The 12,020-nt window shown below is 43.5% G+C and overlaps 1 protein-coding gene across 2 annotated transcripts in view; it reads left to right on the top strand.

Moving 5' to 3' along the window:
* The window catches only part of LOC126248689 (plexin-A4), a 995,564-nt gene that overhangs the window by 768,926 nt on the left and 214,618 nt on the right, over positions 1-12,020 (top strand). For both annotated transcript variants that reach the window (XM_049949968.1, XM_049949967.1), the window contains exon 5: positions 7,539-7,721. In XM_049949968.1, coding sequence (XP_049805925.1) covers positions 7,539-7,721 — 183 coding nt within the window. The remainder of the gene's footprint in view (positions 1-7,538; positions 7,722-12,020) is intronic.

The raw sequence follows: 12,020 nt of genomic DNA, 5'->3' as shown, positions 1-12,020 counted from the left end.
GCCGTGGGCTAGGGACGTTTGTATTCCAAACAAAAGGATCGTCTTAGTGTCACTATCGTACAGTACAGAGTCAAAATATGAGTATTACACACTTCCTGCTGCTCACACAAATGGCGCAAATCATTGATACTTTTTGCATTTGACCTGGTCTACGGTGGACCTTAAGGGGCTTATGGAGGCACCATTAGTTCATGGGCGGTTCCTTATAAAACACTAAAAAGATGTTATCATTTTTTCGTACCAAAACCGAGACGCGGTTTCCAAGACGTCTACGTACAGCAAATTGCTGAAATTTTTACGTTATTTTCATAACATTAAGTTCTTGAAAAAACTTGAAAATTTTCTTGATGTCGTTATCCTTTCCCGCAACACAGAGGTTCAAAGTTATCCTACTTGTACACGTAACATCCGGTGTGAGACGAAAACATAGTTTATAAAGTGACGTAGAACCGAGAAATTTGCTGTGAGGTGTCTTCGTTATCATCAGAACCCCATGTTGTAGTACTGAAGCACATGCAAAATTTTTGTGCAGTTAAAATGGAGTCTCATGTATAGAATTAGTTTTGAGTTATTTGAGTTTCACATAAGTAAATAATCAAAATTTTACTGACGCATAAAGTTTTCTTTCATGTGAGTGACATGTCCCTGCGGAAAAATGTTCCTATCGGAACACAAAAAAGGCGAGAATGCTCCTATTTAAAGACTCTGCTTTAAAAGTGGGGCACCAGCCGCCTCATTCTATCTTCCTCAGCAAATGAAAAAAAAAATCCTAGAAATTCTGGTATGCCAACATATTCGACCGTTTTTATGCTGAGAGAGAAGGCGACAGTGCCAGCGGAAAAGAGCTGGGAAAGTAATAAAAATTGGAAGATAGTAGACAGTGGTTGTGGTATAGAAAGCGAATACAATGATATTGTGAGATAAGGAGTGGGACATAGCGGCAGTGGAACGTAGTTGACAGTAACAGAACAGTGCTAGGAAAAGAGTGAAGGAGACAGTGACAGTGGAAGAGGAATAAAGAGAAGGAGAAAGTGGAAGTGGGTGAGAGCCAGTGATAATGAGAGACAGAGTCCATGACAATGACAACGAGAAAATGAGAGACAGTGACAGTGAGGAGAGACAGCAGCAGTGGGAAGGAATGAATGAGATAGCAGCAGTGAGCGAGAGCAACAGGGTGACAGTGTGAGTCGGAAGAGACAGTAGAAGAGTGGGAAGAGACGGTAGTAGTAGGATAGAACAAAGGAGTCCATGGTTAGGAGACAGGAGACAGTGGCGCGCACACACACACACACACACACACACACACACACACACACACACACACACACAGAGAGAGAGAGAGAGAGAGAGAGAGAGAGAGAGAGAGAGAGAGAGAGAGATGGGCAGAATGAGCGACTTACAGCGATGCATTAGTGGGTGTGAGTGAGTTACTTAGGAGAGCTTGGGGAGTGAGAGGTGAGTTGCATGTTAAAAAGAACGTGAAGCTGTTCGCATTCCAAAATTTTTAGGAATATTTTTAAAGGTGCTGAGGAAGATAAAAAGTGACCGTTGGTATCCATATTTTCTGTCAGAGTATTTTATACAAAAGCATATTCCCCTTACATGTGCTCCGACGGGAGAAATTTTTCCGTTGGTATTGTATACGCAGAACAAGTAGAATTTCGTTATTTCTTTTCCTCGTGGGGTTGCAGTTTCAGTGCCCAGCAATGTTAGTGTACATCGGTGATCTTGTTTGTGATCTACACGCATGATTTCGAAAAAAACGTATTCCATTTATGTTGCTAATTTTCTGCTGTAGTTGTCGCTATTCATTTATAACAGTCGACTCCCAGCTGACTCTCAAAGCATGTTTAATTCCCGTTGCATGCTACTGACATTTTGCTGTTAACAGAAATAGATATGTAGACACGACTTAATTGTGCGGCACGTTTTTTGTGTGCGCTGAGCGTGTCTGCAGATAAGGAATGGAGGGGAAGCGCCGATTGCACAAGAAATAAAAACATGGGGGCTCAGAGCGGACAAAGTCTCCGCAGTTCCGGATGCATGCGTCTGAATTCACTTTGACATGTACGCCGAGCACACAAAGCCGCCAAAAAGACTGATTTAATGGCATAAATGTAAATTAAAGTTATCGATTAGGCAAGCACAGGTCCGAGGATGAGCTATTGCGCTCCCTACAGTATTCTCATCGAGTCGGCCGTCTCTCTTTCCGTTTGTACTAAAAGAGTTCGACAAACATTGCCTGAATATTTCCATTTATTAATTTCCAGCGGTTGCAAAAAAGAAAAAAACTAACAACGGTCTCCGTAGTAGCTCGTTGACATGAAATAGTGACTTGGAGACGCCCGTTTCTACGAAGCGCACGCATGTTATACAAGATGCTCGTTAGATGTCCGGCGAATTGACCGATGTCTTAATGGTTCGGAGCAACGCATAAACGATTCTCTCTGTATTACTAATTGCGAGAACAGACACCAGAGACGGAAGCACTGTTGGTGCAAATGTATGGAACAGAAACATGAGAGGAAAATGTATCTGACTCATTCACACGATTTCGGTACGAATCGAAAACTGGCGGTGATGAATGACATTCGGGTCGAGCGTCCGCTCGCATAAGTATAGACAATATTAAGCAAGTGCTACCGATGCTGACATAAAGCTGATCGCTGTCTCTGAGACTTATATCATGGAACTTAGAGATTAGCAAGGATAGCGTTAACGTCATTTACAAACATTCTGATTAGTGGGAGAGCTGTTTCCTGTTTGTATGACACAAAATGGCTGACCAGAAAAGACAACACTGTTGGAAAGGGCTGGGGATTTCACAGAGACATGTGACCAAGAGCCATCTCTTCTATAGATTAAAACTGCGGGGAATGAGAAATGGTGCTCTCAGGATTATCCGGAGGAGAGTAGGCAAAAACCACAGTCACAGTGCACACAGCTGACTGCATCACGTTGTGGCGTACACCTAAAGTATGCTGTTATCAATGATACGGTCGATTAAAAAATAAATCTTTGCTGGTAGTTTTCAACAGCTTTATCAGTTTAAAATGGTTCAAATGGCTCTGAGCACTATGGGACTTAATATCTATGGTCGTCAGTCACCTAGAACTTAGAACTACTTAAACCTAACTAACCTAAGGACAGCACACAACACCCAGTCATCACGGCTTTATCAGTGTTGCCAAAAGTTTGTTAATACTACCTATTGTATTTGATTTATGGTATCATCTAGCAATTTTTTTAAGCACACTTTGTAAATTTAAGCTGCCTCCATAGCCCAAAGGTTAGCCTCGTTGCTTCGGGTGCGGAAGGAGTAGGGTCCGATTCTCGGTACCTCCTTAGTTTTTTTTTCTGGTGTAGGGAGGGCTGGAATAGTGTCCACTCAGCTTCGTGAGGTCAAACGAGGAGCTGCCTGAATAAAGAAGCAGCTGCCTCGTCAAGATTCGTCTGCTAGGTTGGAGGTATTGGCGACATGTTGATCACGTGTCTCCTCGTATTGGTGTAGACCAGCCGGAAGAGGCCTAAGGCCTAATCCCTCTGAGATGATTACATTATGATTTACCTCTCAAATTTTCCTCTACTCATGTTTTGACTCTGTGTAGTGTTTAATTCTATCAAGTTTTTTTTTTATTACGCTGTCAGCTACTTACGTCGTTTTTAATTACGCACAACTAAACATAGCACGTGTAATCGTTTCTTAACATAGTCAGTAACTGACGGCATCCTAGATCTATAATATGCAACGTCGTAATGGTCGACCATATGACGTCGTCCGATGCTACAGGCACTGTACGAGGGGTGCCCAGAAGAAAACCGGAATAACATTGAGGTGGGCGGAGATTGTGTAGTACGCATTTCTACCGCTAGGCAGGTATAGTGCAACTCATTGCCAGTTCAGTGCTGCCTGTGTTGCCGACCTGGCTTGTTTTGTTCGTCTGCAGTGATTGCTAGCGCTGTTTTATTCTTGTTTCGTTTCTTATGATGGCAAGTTTAAGTGAACAACGTGCAGCTGTGAAATTTTGTTTTCTACTCGGTAAAAATGCTACTGAAACTGTTTTAATGTTGAAAACAGCTTACCAAGATGACGCTATGGAAAAAACTCAAGTGTAAGATTGTTTTGCTCGATTTAAAGATGGTGACATGTCGATTGATTACAAACCTCGTGCTGGACGTCCATCAATTGCCCGAATCAACGAAAATATTGAAAAAATTCGAGAGCTTGTGCTCACAAATCTTCCATAGGCAATTGATCAACTGCCAGAGATTAGTGGGCTATCTTGGAGCTCGGTTCAGCGAATTTGTGGCAGACAAAAGACAGGCTCTTCCACCAGGACAACGCACCTGCCCACACAGTCATCTCTGTTAGACAGTTTTTGGCTAAAAATGGCAAGGTTCCACTGCCCCATGCACTTGACTCGCCTGACATGTGGTCGTGCGACTTTTTCGTATTTCCGCGCGTGAAAAGAGGCCTGAGAGGACACCGCTTTGACAGCATTGAATGAAGACGTCAGGGAAAAAATGAGGGAGGAACTGTGAGCCACTTCTGAAGATGACTACAAAATATTGTTTTGAACAGTGGAAGCACCACTGGGGCAAATGTATTAGTTGTAATGGGGAGTATTTTGAAGGAAATAAGGATGTTATGTAAACAGTTTCAAAATTTATAGCTTTTTAAAAATAATTCCTGTTTTTTTTTCTGGGTACCCCCTCGTATAGGCCCTTTCTTTTCTACGTCGCTTGAGAAGATCTGGAAAGGAATTTATAGCTTATGTTGCAAAAATGCAATAACTGTTGCGAGTATGTTTTTTTGGATGAAGTTCTTCCGACATCACATTTTAAACCTATTTCGAAGCTTTATGGTGGCTCTTGACACCAGCCTGGATAGCTTCTTGCGTTAGTAAGCTATTGCCGAGGGTTCAGGGAGTCGCGCCAGTCCCCGAGCGAATCTGCCAGGTGATTAATGACCAGGGCCGGTGTGCCGGCCAATCTGGATAGGCTGTTTATGCGGTTTCCCACACCCAACTTGGTAAATACCGTTCCGGTACCCACGACCCCCGTGAGTTACGCGATTCGAAAAACGTGAGTGCTAAATGCAGCAGATGCGTTACATCTATTTCCCTACCGAGCGAGGTGGCGCAGTGGTTAGCACACTGGACTCGCATTCGGGAGGACGACGGTTCAATCCCGCGCCCGGCCATTCTGATTTAGGTTTTCCGTGATTTCCCTAGATCACTCAAGGCAAATGCCGGGATGGTTCCTTTGAAAGAGCACGGCCGCCTTCCTTTCCCATCCTTCCCTAATCCGAGCTTGTGCTCCGTCTCTAATGACCTCGTTGTCGACGGGACGTTAAACACCAATATCCTCCTCCTCCTCCTCCTCCTCCTCCTCCTCTATTTCCCTCCCCAGAGGAGGGTCATAGGAAGGGCATTCGGCCACCCACTACCGCTAACATTGCGAAATTCAGATCAAAATGCCGACCCCGCTAAGATATAGGATCAGGCCAGGAAATAGGTAATCCTGTCACTTGACGCCAATTTGGCCATTGTGTGTCCGTTACCAGTATATAATTGCTGACAGCAGCATACGGTCCTCTCGATTCATAATTATTTCAGTCTTGAACTGTTTATTTCTGGGGGTTTATTACAATACTCATTCAGAGAAAGTTGGAGGATCTTTATCACAGATAATACCACACGTGTTCTGTATCTTTATTTATAGGCAGAATATCTGACATAAAGTTTAAAGAGTGAAAAAATTGGCAAGGAGAGTGCTAAGTAATGTAGCTGAATGTCCTAAGTGGGTTAAAAAAATCTACACCGCTAGCAGGCGTCACTGAAACCAATAGTATATAATACATTCTGCGTTGCATCAGTCCCAATTCTTGGTGCCTGTACTTGAGGAAAAAGAGATTGTTTCTAAATTTTAGAAAAGAGATTTCTGAAGCTCAAAGTACGAGGCGAGGGCGTGTTGAAACTGATGCCTCCGAATTTTTTATGTGAAAACTCTTACAGATTTTTAAATAAAATAGACGTTTTTAAATGAAATAGACATATCTACAGCCGTCTGCGGCTAGAGGGCTCCGAATTGCAGCGTGTAACTCGGTTGTGTGTAATGTAACTGTATCGGTGCGTGAGGAACAGCATGCTGTAATCGGGTTTCGAATTGGAAGAGTTCGCCCACACATGCAGCAGTCTCTCCTTCAGCATGACCAGACACGACCTTTGCGACGTCTGTAAAAATCCGATCCTTGGGTTCATTTCGAGGACTTCACTTTGATAGTGATGAAGCGGTGCGAGCAAAGGTGAGGTTGTGGATCCGTGGAGGAGATTAATGTTTAACGTCCCGTCGACAGCCAGGTCATTAGAGACGGGGCAGAAACTTGAATTAGGGAAGGATGGGGAAGGAAATCGGCCGTGCCCTTTCAAACGAACCATCCCGACATTTGCCTGAAGCGATGTAGGGAAATCACGGAAAACGTACATTAGGATGGCCGGACGCGGGTTTGAAGCGTCGTCCTCCCGAATGCGAGTCCAATATGCTAACCACTGCGCCACCTCGCTCGGTGTGTGGTTTCGTCAAAAACAGCGATCATTCTACAGTTATTGGTCTCTCGTTGGGATAAATGTGCTCGTCGCCAGGGTGACTATGTTGAAAAATTCGGAAGTGTTACTTTTCAGCACGCCCTCATATGCTGTGGGGGAACAGAGTTGTTCAAAAATATTTATGAAAGTTCGAACGTGTGAACTTCGTGGAGAACAAATCTACGCAATAATGCCAATTGATTTGCCAGTAGTTGAGGTGGCCAATAAAGGCAGCCAGACGTCTGCAAAAAGATAACGCATTAATAAGCTTATTTGCAATATGTACACTTAATAATTGATAAGTACATAACTTTGAAGTGCTGTAGATCCTTCCGTGGTGCTGAGTTGTATATGATAAGAGTAATGTTCCTTATAGAAGTAAATAGTCCTGAATTCTGATACATTCGGATAGGCCACTGATAGTAGTAATGCTTAGAAGCGTCGTGCTACGTCAGTGCGTTTTTCCTCACTTCCGTCCTAAGTTGATAAGTCTGTAGATTTACTGAGTCTGGGGCGAAGCTCTGAGTGCGGCTGTTTAGAAAGATGCGCCGGCCAACCAGATTCGCAGGCAGTGAGGCCGTGCGAATTTGCGTCCTCTGGTGACGTGTACGCGTGGCGGCCCCCTTTGGAGGCAGAGATCCATGGATAAGCGAGCTCGCCGGGTGTGACGTTTTGAAAGAGCTGTGAGCGGCGGGCCGGTGCAGTCGACGAAGACGCTTTCGACACCGCACTAATGAGCATGGCCTCTTATTGTGAAATAAAATAAAGAAACACTATATAGATAAAATATTTGGGCTTTCGAGTGGAAAAGTCTATATCTCGCCAGTTCAGGACTAACGTTAATTTTTCGCCATGAAAACTCTGCGAAAATGTATTGGTGTCTTAGATCACAGCAGTAAGACAAATGTGCTGGCGATCCAGCGATAACGTGTTGCCTGGTTGTGTTTGCAGAAGCTGCAGACCATCGGCGAGGACTTCTGCGGGCTGGACGTGAACACGCCGCTGGGCGGCGAGATGCCCATCGCTGCTGTGCCAGTCCTCATCTTCGGATCGCACCTCACGGCCGTCTCCGCCACATCCACCGGCGACTACACCGTCGTCTTCCTCGGCACAGCCAACGGCCACCTCAAGAAGGTAAAAGCCGCCTGCACAGCGCCCGCTTACTTTACCGACAGATATCGAGCTGCGCTTTCCTCAGGGTGTGTTGTCAGAGGTGGCACGCCAGTCTACGATCTTTCCAGACAACAAAAATTACAGCGAGTACCAGTTGGCTGAGCAGCTTCCAAAAGACAGTCATAGTTCGGGACCTTGAATTCCTACCTGCCCTAGCCACCACGTGCTATTGTTCCTGCAGATCACACACTATTGCGAAAGGTTCTGCAAAGGATAAACCAAAAGTACATAGCTTTCTCTTTCGAAGGTCAATGTTTCTGGGGACACACATGTTGGCAATGTGAGGACGGCTGACGTTTCCACCCGCAGTCATTCACTTTGCTTTTGTTGAGGGTATATAAACTCTGTAGACAAGTTTTCGGACGTTTTAGGGTTGAAACCCCCCTGGTAGATTAAAATTTCTACGCCAGACGGGTAACTGATCTCGCGCCCTTCGATTTAGAGGATTGTCAACTGATCCACACAAGTACACTCTGTAGTGTATTCTTCAACTCCTGCTACTACACACAGCAGCCCGCCAGCGAGAAAGAGCGAACTTGATAATAATTTACTATTTTGTGCTGTCCATAGACCTCACATCGGCTGCTATCAGTAAGGCAGAATAATTTAATGGCTGTAGCAGCCTGGACCGAGCAGAATGTTTCGGGAATCCCAAATGGAACCAGTCAGTAACAGGGGCTAGTGAGTGCTAAGAGGTATATAGCGCAATGTTTGCGAGTTAGATGGTCCCCAGATGAGAAATGGAACAGCTGCTTAGTAAGCGTGCTGTACGCATTCATTAACAGTTGTGATTTCAGCAATATTATTCTCCTGAACCTTAGAGTACCAAACACTGCACTACCAATAGTAGGGAATCATAATGTATATTAGCTGAGTACCCGGCATTGCTCGGCTATGTACTTAATCCAGTCTTCTGTTTGTCCATCTCCTCCTTTATCCCCTCACTCTCTATCTCCGCTTGCCGCTCTCCCTGTGCACTTGCTCCCCCCCCCCCCCGCCCTCTGTCCATCTCCTTCTCCTGCCTCTAATTCCTTCTCATTCTCTCCTCTCTCTCTGTCCATCTTTTCCTCTCCCTGTCTATGTCCGTCTTCTCCTCCATCTCCCTTCTCTCTGCCCATGTCCTCCTCCTCCCCTCCCTTTGCCCATTTCCCCCCTCACTCTGTCCATCTCCTTCCCCTCCCCTCCCTCTGTCCACTTCCCCCTTCTCTCTGTCCATTTCCTTCTCCCCACTTCTCTGACCATGTTATCCCCCTACCCCAATAGCACACTGGTGGTTCCTACCCCACAGTATTTCTTTCCACATTGTAACTAATGTGTCTATCAAATTTGGTTGAAACCTCTCCAGGCGCTTAGGATGAACTTTCTACCTGTGGCATTGCCCACTTACGCACATTTCAATTCTATTAAACATGCATTTAAAATATTTTACACGTGTTTTTACACATATTTCACCTGCATCTCTAGTGAATTTCTCCCTGCCGTTTCATTTTGACGCAGGTCAATGTATATAAGGTGGTATCTCCTGAACTATGTGCTGTACAGTGAATAATGCTTGTAGGTACAGTCATCGGCATATGTGGAAACTGTCTACGAATTGTGATGCGAATACAGTTAGTAGCAACGATGCAATAAATTTAAACATCTTGCATGATGGGCAGTTTTTCACATACCTCATTATTTATGACGTCATATCTCATGAACTGTGGGTTGTACAATGATATAATTTTGCGGAGACATTCCGTGGTATATGTGAATACTGCCTGCAAAATGTGTTGCGAATACAGGCAGCAGTAAAAAAGTAGTGAATTGAAACGCCATGCTTCATTCGGCAGTTAACGAAAATGTAGTAAGCGATAATTTTTTTTCTACTGGATGACTTAAGTAAGAGTAGGCCTATACGCGCGTCGTGGGCTACACATCTTTTTCACCCCCACCACCACCGTTTTGATGCTCCTCGTATTGGCGTAGACCAGCCGGAACAGGCCTAAAGCAAATCCCTCTGAGATGATTATGTTATGATTTACCTCTCAAATTTTTCATTTCTCATGTTTTGACTCTGTGTAGTGTTTACATTCTATCAAGTTTGTTTATTATGCTGTCAGCTACTTACGTCGTTTTTAATTACGCACAATGATGACGAGATGTAGTACGGGAAGGAACTTACCAAGGATTACATACAGGATTTGTATCAATTGGATTACGATGAGGAATAATCCTATTTATTGCATCAGAAGTATTATTCATTGTATCATTCATCTGAGCCTTCTTTAGAAGAAGACTAGCACCAACAATTGAACTAGGAATATTATGACCTCCAATAGGAATTCAGCCTTTCAATCCTATACAAATTCCATTATTTAATACAGCTATTCTTTTAGCCTCAGGAGCAACAGTAACACGAGCACATCACAGTCCAATAGAATCTAACCATACGCAAGCATTACAAGGCCTGTTCTTCACAGTACTATTAGGATTATATTTCACAGTACTTCAAGCATATGAATGTTGAGAAGCAACTTTCACTATCGCAGACGCAGTATGTATATCAACTTTCTTATCCCTACAACTACCATTTCCAGACACTAAGTGATAAGTCTACCAAGTTTGGTTGAAATCAGTCCAGTGGTATAGAAGGAGATGCGGAACATTATACAAACATCTATTTTTATAATACTTGTGGACAACAGCCATTTATACTTCAAGGAGGAGAAGAGAAATGAGATCTTTTTTTTTAAAAAAAGCATGAATCAGAGCACACACACACACACACACACACACACACACACACACACACACACACACACAGGTAACATACAGTATGGACAGTACAGAGTGCTATTTCTCAACCAACAAGAGCTGCTGATGAAATAAACTTTCATTCAACACCGGTCATTATCAGATACCATCAAATTATTTACATCAGCCTGAGAAGGATGTTACCACTAGGGAAATAGGTTATGGTACCTGTTGATGACAGGCTGATAAAGGTTTACTTCATCAGAAGCTCTCTGTGGTTCTGAAATGATATCATTCAAATATTTATGAGTTATGTTTTATAGGGCGTGTCTCTCAATTATTTATTATTATAGATAGTGTTATGGTGCTATCCACGTTTTATCAGATGTATAACTATAAAACAGTTATAGTCTACATCCTTTGCAACATAAAATTATAATTAGGTGGTAGCAAAGCGCGCGGTCTGAACTGTTAACAACAGACCATTTGTGTGTAGGTATTATAGCTGGGGGCGGGTGGGAGAGGGACCGCTTTGGCTTTGGTTGGATATTGTTTTTCACCGTGGTGTTGAGCTTCATATTACTATCTGACTACCTCTGGTTTTCGGCTTTTTCTTTATCCTCTTGTGCTCCCATTTCTCGTGAAACCTGATACCGAAAGATCTACCAATTTGAATAATGTAAAAGCAGTTAATGTACATTCACTTGCGTATGTATTTGCTGGGTTTAGTACGTTTGTTTTGTTGTGACTATGGGGTAATTTCTGCCCAAGTTCCAGTTGTGAATGATGTTTTGAATCCTAATAACGGAGTTTTAGGATACTGACAGTTCGATTTTGAAATAATTCGCATAAAGTGGACTGTGTAAAAGCTTATTCCTCTGTGTGTACTTGACTGGACATTAGCTCAGTTAATTTGCCTGTAAAACAATTTGGCGCTGCAGTCATGGACTGTGCGGTTGGTCCCGGCGGAGGTTCGAATCCTCCCTCGGGCATGGCTGTGTGTATTTGTCCTTAGGATAATTTAGGTAAAGCAGTGTTTAAGCTTAGGGACTGACGACCTTAGCAATTAAGTCCCATAAGATTTCACACACGTATTTTTATAAAACAATTTGAAATCAGATTTTAATGTTTTTCGCCTCTTAATGAAATTTGTTTTGAGATAATGGTAGTAGGACTACTGTTTTCTAAGAATCGGAATAATACCATTTCATATGTTGTGGTTTGACAAGAACAGTTGTGAATGGTAGAAATATGGAAAAGAAAGTTTCGGTGTCTTGTGAAAAGAATCGATGCCATCTTGAATTCTCAGACTGCTGAATTGTGGGGTGTTTCATTTCCTTTTCACGGTTCTGTGACGATGGGCACTGGATTATCGACGTAGGTCGAAATGAAAAAACCAGGTGGTCAAGCCTGTGGAGAGTGCTACGGCCAACGATAGGTCGTTTACTCAGAAGCTGCCGCCTGGGAGAAGCGCGGCATACAAATAGTCTGTTAGGCGCGCGTGCCGAGTGTATATGGTGGAGA

The sequence above is a fragment of the Schistocerca nitens genome, chromosome 3 (assembly GCF_023898315.1).
Source record: "Schistocerca nitens isolate TAMUIC-IGC-003100 chromosome 3, iqSchNite1.1, whole genome shotgun sequence".
NCBI lineage: Eukaryota > Metazoa > Arthropoda > Insecta > Orthoptera > Acrididae > Schistocerca > Schistocerca nitens.
The sequence above is the reverse complement of the archived record's forward strand: the minus strand, read 5'-3'. Positions and strand labels throughout refer to the sequence as shown.